Source organism: Physeter macrocephalus, chromosome 15 (genome assembly GCF_002837175.3).
Source record: "Physeter macrocephalus isolate SW-GA chromosome 15, ASM283717v5, whole genome shotgun sequence".
Lineage (NCBI taxonomy): Eukaryota > Metazoa > Chordata > Mammalia > Artiodactyla > Physeteridae > Physeter > Physeter macrocephalus.
This window is the reverse complement of record NC_041228.1, coordinates 1,112,475-1,125,984: the sequence shown is the minus strand read 5'-3', so window position 1 is coordinate 1,125,984 and position 13,510 is coordinate 1,112,475. Positions and strand designations below refer to the sequence as shown.

Here is a 13,510-nt window from a genome sequence, read left to right as displayed (position 1 = left end):
CTGCAAAAGCCTCCACACCTAACCCTCATTCTGCCTCACTTCTGTCCTGTGCCACGAGAGCCAGGGCTGGCCATCAGTGACCTCAGAGTATTTCAAGAGCTCCTCGCGGAAAGGGGAAATTTGGAAACACCGACTTCGTCAGGAGGCTAACAAAGAACAGGACGTATCCACCTCGGCTTGAACACGGGTGCAGCAGGGCAGAATGCTAGGCTCAGAACACAATTTTTAAGTGATCTGGTCTTGTGAACGTGACACCAGCCTGTCCCCATCAGCATCTCCTGGATTCGAAGCCTGTGATTCATACGACGGATTTCGTGAAGTGAGGAAAATGAAACAAAAATCAATTATCTAGATTTGTTTGAACTGACTGTTTATTGTCTAGCTTTCAAAAATTATTACAAAAAGAAAAACAAATGAAGCCCAAAGTTAGTAGAACGAAGGAAATAACAGATTAGGAGACTTTTAAGAGGGAATATCTGGGATTGGGCACAGCTGAAAGTAAGGTATGAGAAAGAAAGGGATTAGGGATAACTCTGAGGTTGGGGGTTATGGGGGTGATAGAGATGGCTTTTAAATTTACAAAAAAAAGAATGATTACACCCAATAAGTAACGTTGGTTTGAGTTCTCTGATGGGACCCCGGTAGGAGGGCAGAGAGCACAGGACGGAGAGCAGGACACTCGTCACACGTCAGTTTCACATATAAGGAGCATCCTGCGGGTGCAGCCCGCTGGTCTCACTGTACGAAGGCCGCTCCGTCCGCATCACAGAAACACAGGACAGTGTAAAACTCGCTTTGTGGCTTCAACGCCAGGCATGTCTCCAGGACACGTTCCCTTCGACCACCAAGGGCTTCACAGCCACAGAAACCTGAACTTTCTGCAGTTCCCCGGAGCCCTCGGCCACTCCTGATGGCCACCCTCTCCTCGTTGCCCATCCTCCTGGTCCCCACAGGCAGGTGCACAGCCCCCTGGATTAGCAGACGCAGCCCGATTCCAGGTGTGAAGTCGAGGGTTGACCCAGAGTGCACAGGACACAGCTCGGAACCGGCACGTGGGGTCCCCAAAAGGAACCTCAGGATGTGACCTACTTTGGAAGCAGGGTCTTGGCAGGGGCAAATTAAGGTAAAGACTGAGGTGGGCCCACACTGGATTAGGGCAGATCCTAAATCTGACGAGAGTGTCTTCATAAGACACAGAGGAAGGGCACACAGACACAGGGAGGGCCATGTGAAGGTGAAGCAGAGATCGGAGTGATGTGGCCACAAACCAAGGACAACCAGCATCCCCCCAGGTGCTAGAAGAGGCAGGAAGGCTCCTCCCTGAAAGCCTCAAAGGGAACACGGCCCTGGCGCACCTTGATATCAGATTCTGGCCTCCAGAACTGTGGCGGGATTTCTGTGGCTTCAAGCCGCCTCATTTGTGGTGCTTTGTTACGGCAGCCCCTGGAAACTCCTACAGCAAGCATCACCTCAGGGGGAGCTCGGGCATATATGTCCCCAGAGCCCATCTCCGAGGCCAGCTGCCCTCAAATCGGTGGTCCCTGCTGCCTCAGTTCAGGGCCGCTTCTCCCATCCCCGCCTCTACCCCTGAACCTCTGCAGGCCCGGGGCCCCTCAAACCCTGCCCTCCTCCTGCCCAGAGCAGGCAAGTGCAGAAGAGCCTTCCCGTTGCTGTTCTCGGGTTCACGTGTTCAAAGTGTGAGGTGCAGGGCACAGACACAAGTGTTGAGGGGGGTGCTCTGTTTTCTCCCATTTGGGGGTATTTCTGATACTTCAGGTGCATAAAATCGAATTTTACTCATGGTCTTTGGTCTGTGGTACCCACTCATCGTTGGTCCCTTACACGGCCCTCGTTCCTTTCTTCTTAATAATATAACAACCTTCCATGAACTCACCAACCAACAGGAAGACTAACACAATCCCCTAAGGCCCCCTATGCGCCCCCACCTCCCCATCCCAGGGCAGCAGCATCAGATTCTGGAATCTAGAGTTGAGTCTTCCTATGCTCTCCAGATGGATGTTAGATAGATAGAGAGATAGAGAGATAGAGAGATAGATGAGAGGTAGATAACGATGATGATGGATAGATAGATAGATAGAAAATAATGATGATGATAAAGATGGATAAATGATAGATGATATAGAGTTTTATTATCTATAAAGCAATATTTTCTATCACATCTATATAAAACAACAGTGTAAAGTAATGTATGTATGCATATCAGCTTTATGTGCTCTACTGGGACTTATCTACTCGAACTCACGTTGCCAGCGTGGGTCCATGTCGTTTTGTGACACCCGCTCATTTGTAGCAGCCGCTGTATGATACCCCGTCACACCTCATCAACCCACTTTCGCGTTGGTGGGCATTTGGGGTGCTTCAGCGTTTCTGCTCTTGTGAACAGTGCGACCAGATACATTCTCCTGGTACACACACTCGAGATGTTTCACTGGGTGATGTGCCAGAAGGGGGTGGCTTGGTTATGGGAAACAGAATATTCAACTCCAAGAATACGACAGGCTCTTTTTCCTGGCAGCTGTTCTAGAGAGTCTCCAACCTGCGAGGTGCAAGAGACCCGGGCGGCGCACGTGGGCTTCCTCAGGGACGTTGTCAGACTGAACGTCTGCTAATCTGAGGGCTACAGCTCTGCGTCTGAGAGCCGCATCTCCCTGGTAACTGCGGAAGCTGGACCTCTCCCCCGCGTGCAGGCTCCCTGACGTTGGCGTGTGTCTTTGCAGGCCTGAGGACTCTCCTTGGCCCTGGCAACCTCCGCAAAGTAGAAACGGCATGCCTGGCTTCAGCAGGAGGGCTCTGCAAAAAGACTCGGGGGATTTGGAGGCATGGTAACCATGGTGATTACTGCAGGGAACACTGGGGGACAGTCACCAAAGAATCACTTGATTTCTGATTAGCTAACCTTTACGTCTTCTTGCCAGCTGTGTTCCCTCGGATGGACCAGCCCTCCCCTTTGAGGCCTCCCCTGGATCAAGATCCCATGTCAACGCAGGAAGGCAAATGCCCGTCTTTCTGTCCATCTTGAAGTCTGTCTGTCTTGTTGCCTAGCTGGAGCCGTATGCTAGCCCAGGGTCCCAAGTTAGGGGATGAGGCCCCTGTGCTCTGGAGGGATGGAGCAGGGCCCCCCATGTTTTCCTCTCAGCCCAGGGAGATCAGGGCAGCGGGACTGGTAGGGACGCTGACCCTGGGGGCTGCAGCCCCAGGAGAGACTTGCTCTGCCACACACGGCCGCTGCACAGGCACATTCAAGAAGCCCTCTTCTCTTCAGTTCACAAGCCTTGACCTATCCGACTATCACTCTTCATCCCTCATTCACTCAGTTTTTATTTTACTCATTCATTCGGCAAAATTACCAACCCTCAAAGGTGGTCTCGGCTGGTGGTGAATCGAGAAAGATCCAGATCCGGCTCTGTGGCTCCCTCTCCTCGCTCGGATCACTTCACTGTGACTGGTCCTCTCTGTATGTCCTGGGGGCAAATGCATAAACCACCAGCAGAGAGAATGGATGAGTGAAGGACTCTCTGGAAGTATGAACTCTGCCCTCGACTACAGAGTCCAGCGGCTGGGGGTGGGGCTGGCGCCATCCCTCAGGCAGGAAGGACGGCCACACCCGTCAGTGACAAAGGCCCAGCAAGGCCAACCCTGGGGTTTGTTCCCCAGAGACACTTGCTGGTGACACATCATGGCGTTGGGACAGGAGCACACGAAGGGCAGCCTCCACGAGCGTGAGTGGAGGCCGAGGGCCCAGCACGGAGCTGGGGTCTGTCCGGGACGCAGTGCATTGTGAGAAGGAAGGGGGGGCTCCCTCTCCCCCGGAGACACCTGCACGGCTCCTCGGGGTGACATATCAGAGGCGTGAAAACACAAGAAGAGGACCCTGTATTTGCATAAAGACACCTTGAATGGACCCAGAGGAGAGCTGGGCAGACAGGCGGGGGGCGGGGGCACATTTCTCACCTGTGTTACCGACGTGAATGTATTAGCTATGGAGGAGCCCCTCACCTAATCCCAGGCCTGGGGCCCCATCGCTCCTCCAGGAAGGGTAAGGAAGCCCTGGGGCCTCACTCTCAGGACCCCCTGACACCCTCCGCAGAGGCAGGCCCCACGGGCCATCTCACTTATCTTGCTCCCTGCTCTATATCCCCAAGGCCCAGAGCCTAGCACCTGGCTCCCCAAAGGTAGTGCACTGAATAAATAAGCACATGAGACGCTCGGCTCCTCCTCCTAGCTCTTCCAGTGGGCGCCAGCTCCTTATCGTAGGGGTGTGGAAGGTGCACTTGAAATAGGGATTTCTGCGCACAGGGCCTGCGCGTCCGCATTGGGACCCTCACCTGAAGGAATTCTGCTGGGGTTTCAGAACTGGTGCCCAGAGCCACGGCCTGGGAAACTCACGGGTTGGAGAGGGGTTTCCTGCACCTACCTTGCTTCCTTACCTGCCTGGGGGGAGGGGGGAGGGGGGAGGGGGAGTTACCACTCTCCTCCCACCAGCTACCTAAAACTCAAGGACCTTTGCACTGTGGGGTGAAGGTGAGAGGTACCTGGAAACATCACCCATAAAAGTCTCTGCTGTAGAGCATGAAGAAGCAGGGGAAGCTGGGGGTTCTGTCCAGCTCAACGCTGTTCACCGACAGTTACCAACACCTGCCGTGTGCAGGGCTGCGCTGCCAGCTGTCCCCTGGGACCCCAGGAAGGAGGAGGAGACACAGGCAGGGGGCAGGAGGGGTGGGAGAGAGATGAGATTGAAACCGGATGAGGGGGATCCTCAGGGGACTGGGAGAACAGGCCAGGAGGGAGGGTGGGGGAGATGCCGTCACAGAAGGCGTACCAGGAGCGCCTTGCCTAAGAGCCCTGAAGTCTGGAAGGGGCTTGGACGGAACAGGGGAGGGGTCAGGGAAGTCTCAAGCCCTAAGGAGGGAACTGAGGGGGGTGCTCACCCTCCCACGTCGCCACACTTCCACCCCTAGCGTTCTGCCAGCCGGAACAAAAGGGGCCAGAGGCCTGGCTTCTAGGCTCAGCCCCTCCTCCACGTGCAACCCCCCTGTGAGCTGGGTGTGTCCCCACCTCACAGACACAGAAACAGGCTCAGAGGGGAAGCAGAACTTGGCCAAAATCACACAGCAAGTAGGTGCCAGAAGAGACACCTGAATCCAGGCATTTCCTGTGGATCCAGTGAAGGTTTTGGTATGTGAGCATCTTACCTCTTCCAAGTCTGCTTCCTAGGTGTCGAGTGGGCATAATAAGACCGCTATCAGGTGCAAGTGGGGAGGAGATGGACAGATGCTCTGAGAGGGACAGGCCCAGCAGGCAGGGAGTGAGGGAGGGGCTCAGGGCACCGGCCATCCCGCAACTCCCCTGGGCCAGCGCCAGAGGCCCCCCAGCTCCGGCGAGGGGGCGCTGGAGAAGGTGACCCCCACAGACCCCCAGTAGCAGACTGCTGCAGAGCGTGGGTGGTGGGAAATGGCCTGTATGTTCTGTGAGGCTGCCAAAATCCTGAGCTCACCTCCGACCAAGAGGTTCAAAGGCAAGCCAGTGACAAATCTCAATCCTGAATCTGACGCAACCGTCACACGATGCAAATGCTGGCGATTTCGCTCTGGCAGTGGTTTAAAAGAACACTACGCCGTGACCTAGCGGGGTTTGTTTGTGTCACAAGCACCATCAGGTCACGGAGCGAGAGAACCCACTGTATTAGCTACTAATTAAATGAGGGAACACGCGGTTCCGTCAACAGATGGTGAAGGGTATTTCTTTTAAATTCATCAGCCATTCCTAATAAAAAAATCTAATTGAAATATGAACAGATAAAAGAATCTGAGCTGATTTTCAAATCCAAAAGCAAACATCAATTCAAGGTACAACAGGAAAGACCTTCCATTAGCACAGAGGCCCGGGATCACTGTCGTTATTCAACCATGCTTTGCAGGTCCCAGCTAAAGCAATAGAAACCAAAATTAAATAAGCAATAAAAATATTGGGAAAGCACGGTCAAAATGATCTTCACTTGCAGATTGTCTGATGGTACGCCTTGAAAATTTAAGAGATTCTGATGGTAATAGAATTCAGGGACATGCGCGCTGGAAAACGAGGAGACTTCCCTGCTCTAGTTGCAGTGCTGCACGGGGCTGCCCCGCATCACCCCAGCAGCCTCTGCACCAAGCTGACAGTCCCTGCATGGTGAACCCCACTTTTCTGGGATTCAGAAACCTCATTCTGCAGCCTCCAGGCCCCTAGGGTGTCGCTGTATGACCTTGGTTCTGCCAGGGAGATGCATCCAGGCGACGCCCCCAGAGAGCGCCATCGGGGCCAGGGGCAATGCCCAGCCTGCAGGCTCTGCCGCCAGGAGCAGCTCCCCGCATCCTCCCAACAGGGTCCCTTCCGAGGCCCCTCGGACTCAGGGGGGCTCTTGCTGATACACTCGAGTGTGTGAACACAGCCCCAACCTCAGGCAAACCAGGGGCATAACTTTAATCTTTCTGTAACAATTTCTCTCTTGAGATCCATTCCACCAGGTGGCGGAGACCCAGCTGTCTTGGCCACGTCTTCTTTCCCAGGGCTGTGTCCGGTCAGGGGTGGCGGATGCCTCTGCTACAATGCCCCTCAGCCCGCCTGGTCCTCACGTACCCACCAAGGCACACGGCTGCACAGATCACCCCCACCTGTCTGCAGGCTTCAGTCCCAGCCCTCGCCCAACTGGCAGGCGTGGGGCTGTCTGTGGCCCACCCGCAGCCGCTCTCGCCCACCCCGCTCTGAGGCGTCACCCTTCAGGAGCTTCTCTCTGGGACCCACCCCCCACCCCCCCGCTCCTTCCAAGGCCCTCCGCCCAGGGGCACCACTTCTTCACCTTCGGGAGTTTCCCCCAGCACTGCACCTGGAAGGGTTTTGAAGGGCTTCTCCTTAGACTCGCTCCGTCTTGACGTCTGTCTCAGAGAGGCCCGTGGCACAAGGGGTGGAGGATTTTGGAAACATGGAGGCCAACCATCCGAGAGCCCCTACGGACCCCTCAAGCCCGTCCCTCAGCATGCTACTGAAATGGGGGCCCCGTGGGGGCAGGTACTTCTGGAACGAACGCCTCAAAGAAAATGAAAAACATCAGCTCACCACACCAAAAATGACCGTAAATGAAAAGGGGAGGGGATCAAACCCCACTTACAACACCACAGAAACTACAGATTACTTAGCAATAAATATACCAAGGAAGATACAAGAGCCACACGAAGAAAATGATGAACTTGTATGGAGGCACCAAACAAAGGGTGAGACCCAGGGAGTTTCCGAGTGGGAAGACTTCCAACAGCGAAGACCTTCCTTCCCCAACTTCATACCCAAATGAGTGAAGGTCCAGTCAAAACCCTGAGAGTGTTCTTCTGGAACTAGACAAGTGGGTTCTAAAATCCATCGGTAAGACAAAGCTGTGAGAAGTGGCAAGGGTCTTTTAAAAAGAAGAGCGGGGCTTCCCTGGTGGCGCAGCGGTTGAGAATCCACCTGTCACTGCAGGGGACACGGGTTCCATCCCTGGTCCCGGAGGATCCCACATACCGCAGAGCAACTAAGCCCGTGCGCCGCAGCTACTGAGCCTGTGTGCTGCAACTACTGAAGCCCGTGCGCCTAGAGCCCGTGCTCCACAAGAAGAGACGCCACCGCAATGAGAAGCCCGTGCACCGCAACAGAGAGTAGCCCGCACTCACCGCAACTAGAGAAAGCCCACACACAGCAACAAAGACCCAACACAGACAAAAATAAATAAAATTTTTTTTAAAGTTTAAAAAATTGAAAGAAGAGCAAGATGGGCTCTCACCTCATCAGCTGCTGAAACTTGGCTGGAGTCAAGCAGCTGGGTGGGGCCCAAAGCAGGGAGGGTGTCCCCAAGGGTGGCAGGCCTGAAACACACACACATGTGTAGAAATGCCTCCTGTTATCAAGGTGGTGCTTAAGTCACCAGGGAAAGACGGGTTGTTTAACAAATGGCATTGAGAAAAACTGGCCACGGGTTTGGAAGAGGTCCCTGCCTTCTGCCACGTGATGAACTCCAGGTGGACTGGATACCTGAATGTGGTGGCCAAATCTGTAACAATATTAGAAGAAAATACAGAGACTGTTTTCCTCAGATAAGGGTGGAGGACGTTCTCCTAAGACCTGAAACCCAGAAACCATAAAAGAACAGCTAGATTTGACCACATGAAACTCGAGAACATGCATATGTACAGTGACACACCAAAAACAAAGACACAAGGAAATATTTGCAAAACATACACCATGGGAAAGACTGTTTCCGTAACACACAAAGGGGTCTTGCAAATCATAAGGAAAGACAAACGCCACAATAGAAGGATGGGCTAAGGATGCCATTGGACAATCACAGAAGAAACACAAGTGGCTGACAAACACTGGGGACATCTAACCTCATTAATCACTTCTTAAGTAGCACTCAGAGTAAGAGTCTACTGGTCAGACTGGCAAGAAGTCCTAAAGCTGACTAACACCCTCTGGGAGTGATGTGGATGGAGCTGGTGTGACTGCCACTCGACACGGCCTTTTTTTTTTTCCCTAATTTATTTATTTTTGGCTGCGTTGGGTCTTTGTTGCTGCGCGGGCTTTCTCTAGCTGCGGCGAGCGGGGCTACTCTTCGCTGCGGTGCGCAGACTTTTTATTGCGGTGGCTTCTCTTGTTGCGGAGCACGGGCTCTAGGCGCGCGGGCTCGGTAGCTGTGGCGCACGGGCTTAGTTGCTCCGCGGCATGTGGGATCTTCCCGGACCAGGGCTGAACCCGTGTCCCCTGCATTGGCAGGCGGATTCTTAACCACTGCGCCACCGGGGAAGCCCAACACGGCCTTTTCTGAGCACCTATTTCGTTGTTAAGTCTATGTCCTCTCTGGCTCAGCTGCCCCTGTCTCAGAATCGACGTGACAAATAATCGCCTGACCCCATAATGATGTGAGGACCAGGACGGTCACGGCAGTACTGCTGACGAAAACCACTGAAGGGACCCCCGCGCCCACTGACAAGGGGAAGCTGAATGAGTCCTGGTCCAAAAGATACTCAGCCGCTGACACTGAAAGGTCCGTCTAGACGTCCTGACCCAGGAAAGTGCCCTTGATGAATGGTTCAGAAAAGGAGGCCGTGGCACCCTGGTCTATCAGCGCTACGCGTGTGCCTAGGTGCCGAGCACGCCACACGGACTGTGGGCTTCGATCCTTCTGCAACAGCGAGCGAAGGCCGGGGCACCCACTCAGCTCCGGCTGCTTGGAAACGGGAGGTGAGGTGTCGAGGCCGGGTTGTCTGGGCCGTGCTGCCCTGCCCGGAAGCCCCTCCGTCCAATCCTAATCGTGTATCTTAAAAGACCTGGGAGAACTTCACGCCTTTTTGTGTTTTAAACACTTCCCTCAAATAACAAATTTAGCAAAGACTGGCGTAAGAGTTGGTTTGAACCCCATGCCCCTGGGGTGGCCCGTCCACAACCTCCCAGCACCTCCAGGCCTCCCATCGCTCCAGATCTCCTGGCTCCCGGCCTCCTCCGAATTCCCAAGGTTCTCTGCACGGGTCTTCCAGGTCACCCGCCAGCAGCGCCCGGTCCCCACGGTCCAAAAGCAGCAGACGCACACTGTGGATAGCACGCTTTACTGAGGTTTGGGCGGGGGTGGGGAGGGGTACATCGCAGAGCAGCAGAGCAAACTTAAAACGGAGTGGGAGGCGACCCTCCGACAAGTCCCTCGGCCATTTCCACCAGCAGGAAGTTGATACCAGTCTCCAGTGACCCCACTCTCCCCGCTGGTTCACTCACCCAGGACCTCCAGACCCCTCTCCATCACTCCAGCAGAGGAGCCCGGGGAGGAATGCCAAGGCCGGCTCTGAGAGGAACTATCGTTCATTCCAGGGAGTCCCGGACCCAGGAGTGACCTCGGGCTGGGTCAGCCACAGAGGGATGAAGAGGGACTGGCCAAGAAAGCCTGGAGTGGCCGCCGAGCACCCCGTGGTGAGCCTAGACCACAAGACGAGCCGCGTGGCCAGTGGGTGTGGAGGCTGGGCTGGACTCGGGGGTGCAGGGACTAAGCGAGGGCCCACTGCTGGAGCAGGAAGGGCCAGGAAAAGCAGCAGAAGCCTCAGGCTGACCTCCACGGCCAGCCTCCTCCCACGGGAAGCGCCCGGTCCATCTGTGTCATCCCATCCCCTGGTCAGGGCACTGGCCTTCTAGACCCTACCCACGGCGGCGCCCAGCTCAGGGTGGAGGCGGGGGCGTGCCTGCTTCTGGGTCCGGGCCCTCGAGGTCCGCGCGTGAGCCTGAAGGGGCCCCGACAGCTCTCGGGGCAGCTGATCGCCACCGAGCGGAGAGAGAGCACTGGGGACCTACACACGGGCGTGTCTGTACGCGCCCGTGCGCACGCACACGTGGACCTGTGCGGACCTGCCTGCGCCGGGCACACCGGTTCGGGGGCTGCTGCGACGCGAACGTGTCAGTGGGGGCGTGGGGCGCCTGCGGGCACGAGCACGTGACGACGGGAGAGCGTGGTGCGGGGGGGCGGGGCGGGGCGGTGTGCCCTCCGCGGGCGCAGGTGTGAGTCTGGGCACGGCCCATCCCTGGTGCGCACGCACACCGTTGCGAGGCCTCGCCCTCAGCCCCACCCGGTGACTTCGCTCATCTCAACCCTCACCGCCCCTCAGGCCGTTCCCAAACTTTACCAGGCCCACGGTCCCCTGGCAGCTCCACACCACAGCCCCCAGGGGACGAACGCTGCCCTCCCTGCCCCCGCCCCCTGCCCTTTCTCTGCCAGGAACGCCCCCCTCCCTCGCCCCAGAATCCCCACCCAGGCTCGGGCCCGGGTCTCTGGACCCAGAAGTGACTTTATTTCTCCGTAGAGGATGCCCTCACAGCCAGGCTGTCGGGGGGGGCCTGGCTCAGCCTGGCTTCCCCTCCGAGGCCCGGGGTCCCAGCCTCCTGCTGGACGCCCGATTCCTGGAGATGTCCTGCTGGCTGGGACTTGGAGCTGGTGGAGAGACAGGGAGGGGCGGGGGCCACAGACCGTGGGGCAGGCCGAGGCTGCCCCCAGCTTCAGCCAGGCCAGGCTGGGGAGGGGGCAGCCACAGGCTCAGGTGTGGCAGGACGAGTTCGGAAGCTCTGCGGGAGGGAGGGGACCTCAGGGCCCAGCGCAGAGGAGGGGGGGCCCCAGGCTGAGCAGGAGTCCCCCGGCCAGGGCCCAGGAGCTGCGCCCCGCCAGCGCCACCCCGTTGCACAGGTCCTTCTCACAGCAGTCCACGTCTACTTTCAAGATCCCAGAGTGAATGAAGCCCATCAGATAGTCTGAGAAAAAGTGCCGCTTCACGAAGTCACAGGACGAGGCACACATCTTGTTCACAGAATGGTCCTTCCTGCCTGGCGAGGGGCGAGGGGGGAGCCTGGGACTCGAGCCCCGCGGGCCCTTCTGCCCCGAGCCCAGGACCCAAGCCCGGCACCCTCCAGGTCAGTTCAGGACCCCAGAACAACGGAACTGAGGCTTCAATCCACCCACGCTGTCCCCAGCTACCTGAAAAGGGCCACAGAAGGGCCAGAGAGGGTCAGGCACCTGCTGACTGTCACACAGCAGGGCAGTGCCCTGCCCCCAGACCCGTGCTCTTGTCCGAGGCCAGAGGGGCTCTGATGACACCGCCGCCCGCCCCCCGCCCCCCAGGCTGGAGCCTGACTTACTGCTGCTGGGATCTGTGATCCGGACACTGGCACACACCGTGTCTGACGGCTGGCACTGCTTCGGGGTGCAATGACTGGAGTTGGTGGTCAGCGTGCAGTCCTGGCACCACAGGCCATGAGCTGGGCAGGGCACAGAGAGGAGGATGACGAGAGGAACCGGGGTCCAAGCCAGCCAGCCCGCTGCATCCTCCCCACCTGCCTTGCTGCGTGTCCTAGGAGATCCGTGCAGCCGTAGGAGGCCGGGCACTCCTTGACCAGGAGTGACCAGGCCAAACTAGCACCCGGAGGGCAGGCTGGGAGGACCTGTGTGCCTTTGGGCAGGGCGGGGGGAGGGCGCCACCACTGGGACTCCGGAAGCCCCTAGGCACCCGCCCCAGGCCCCTCACACATGCACGGCGCGTGCACACGCAGCCACAAGTATCACACCTATGGTGCCCTCCTGCACACTCTTACCCCCCTCACACACATCCCCCCAGAATCTAGTTGGTTCCAGGGGAGGAAGAACCAAACAGGACTTGACGGGAGGCCAGGTGGGGCTCTGAGAAGAGACGAAGCACAAGCAACCCGGCGCTAAGCCAGGAGCGTCCGTGCAGGACCAGCCGCTGGGCCAGGGCCCCGAGGAGGAGGAGCCATGCCCTCAGGAGCCAGGAGAGACCCGCGCGGCTGGAGCTGGGGCAGCGCCAGCAGGGGCCACACAGGCGGGGGCTGGGCTGGGGCCGCTGGCTTCGGGAGGGGCTGTGGGTCTCATGGGCATCGTCAGAGAATGGCCGCCCCACGCCTGGTTCTCTCCGGAGCTGCCTCGTACGGGCTCTCCGGCAACCTGGCCTCCCCCCGCCAGCCGCCCCCAGACTCACCGGGGCCAGAGCACAGCAGAGCCGCCAGCAGCACCAGGCCGAGGCCCTTCACGGCTGCGGGCAACATGCTCCAGGCGGGCCTCAGGAAGGCGCGGGGGCTGCAGGCTGGGGTCGTCTGGGGCACAGGCCTGGCAGGGAGAAGCCTCGATCAGGAGACCAAGTCCCGGCCCAGCTCCAAGGACCCTCCCCTTTTCTGGCATCCTAACGCAACCTCCTCCCCGGAATCCAGGGCCGGGGGTCGTCCGGGAGCTCCCAAAGCCCCACCCCCAGCCCATCCCCCAGAGCATCCACCATCACTGCATCCCTTCCGGGGAAAACAGGTCTGCCCCCTCCGGCAGGGGGACAGCTCGAAAGGCCCGCACCCCGCGCTCCGCACCTGGGGTAGGGGGGTGGGTCGGGAGGCGCGTCTTATCCCTGGGAGCGATAGGTGCGTCCGGAGAGGAAAGGGCAGGGCAAGATGCGAGTGGACAGCGCCTGCCAATGGGGGGAAGGGCGGGCACCTCGCCCCCACCCCACCCGGGCGGGGGCACCGGGAACCCGGCGCCGAGCCTCCGCCCCTCGTCTCCCCGCGCGAGCCTCAGCTCTCACCGCGGATCCGAGCGGGGAGCGCGGGCCTCAGGTCGGGGGCGCACTCACAGCCCTGGGGTGTCGCGGCTCCGGGGCTCCGGGCAGCGCGAGCGACGCGGGGAGAGGTGCCCTTCGGTCTCCCCGTGGACGGGAACCCGGGTGCAGCCTTGTCTTTCGGGGAACGCAGCCGCAGACACGGACCCCGCGCGAGGGGCGGGGCGGAGCCGGGGCGGGGGCCGCGCGGGGGGGCGGGGGAGGCTGGAGACTCTCGGACCGGGGCGTCTGGGGCTCAGGGCCCGCGCCGGGTCGCCGTCCCGGGCCGTCCCGGGCGCCCCTGGCCAGCCGGCGCCCCGCTCGCCAGCGCGCGCCCGCCCTCTCCGCCTCGGGCTCCCTCCACT

General features: G+C 58.7%; 1 protein-coding gene across 5 annotated transcripts; it reads right to left on the bottom strand.

The window, feature by feature from the left end:
* Positions 1-10,840: 10,840 nt before the first annotated feature.
* Positions 10,841-13,283, bottom strand: LY6H (lymphocyte antigen 6 family member H). Of its 5 annotated transcripts, none has more exons than XM_055091040.1 (4): positions 13,182-13,283; positions 12,546-12,673; positions 11,692-11,811; positions 10,841-11,379 (listed from the first exon to the last, which is right to left on the bottom strand). In XM_055091040.1, exons 2-4 carry the CDS (start codon positions 12,610-12,612, stop codon positions 11,144-11,146), a joined length of 423 nt encoding a protein of 140 aa, XP_054947015.1. In that variant the 5' UTR covers positions 12,613-12,673; positions 13,182-13,283; the 3' UTR covers positions 10,841-11,143. The 5 variants fall into 5 exon arrangements, with proteins under 5 accessions (XP_054947015.1, XP_023985213.1, XP_054947014.1 ...); XM_024129445.2 differs by having other exon boundaries at positions 13,134-13,254; XM_055091039.1 differs by lacking the exon at positions 13,182-13,283 and adding an exon at positions 12,837-12,902.
* Between the last annotated feature and the right edge of the window lie 227 nt (positions 13,284-13,510).

Coding starts and splice junctions, on each gene's coding strand:
- LY6H (XM_055091038.1), bottom strand. CDS start 12,839: ATGGTGGATGCTCTGGGGGATGGGCTGGGGGTGGGGCTTTGGGAGCTC. Junction 12,674..12,756: donor CCCTGGATTCCGGGGAGGAG/GTTGCGTTAGGA, acceptor TCTCCCTGCCAG/GCCTGTGCCCCAGACGACCC. Junction 11,380..11,691: donor GATCACAGATCCCAGCAGCA/GTAAGTCAGGCT, acceptor GCCCCTCGCCAG/GCAGGAAGGACCATTCTGTG.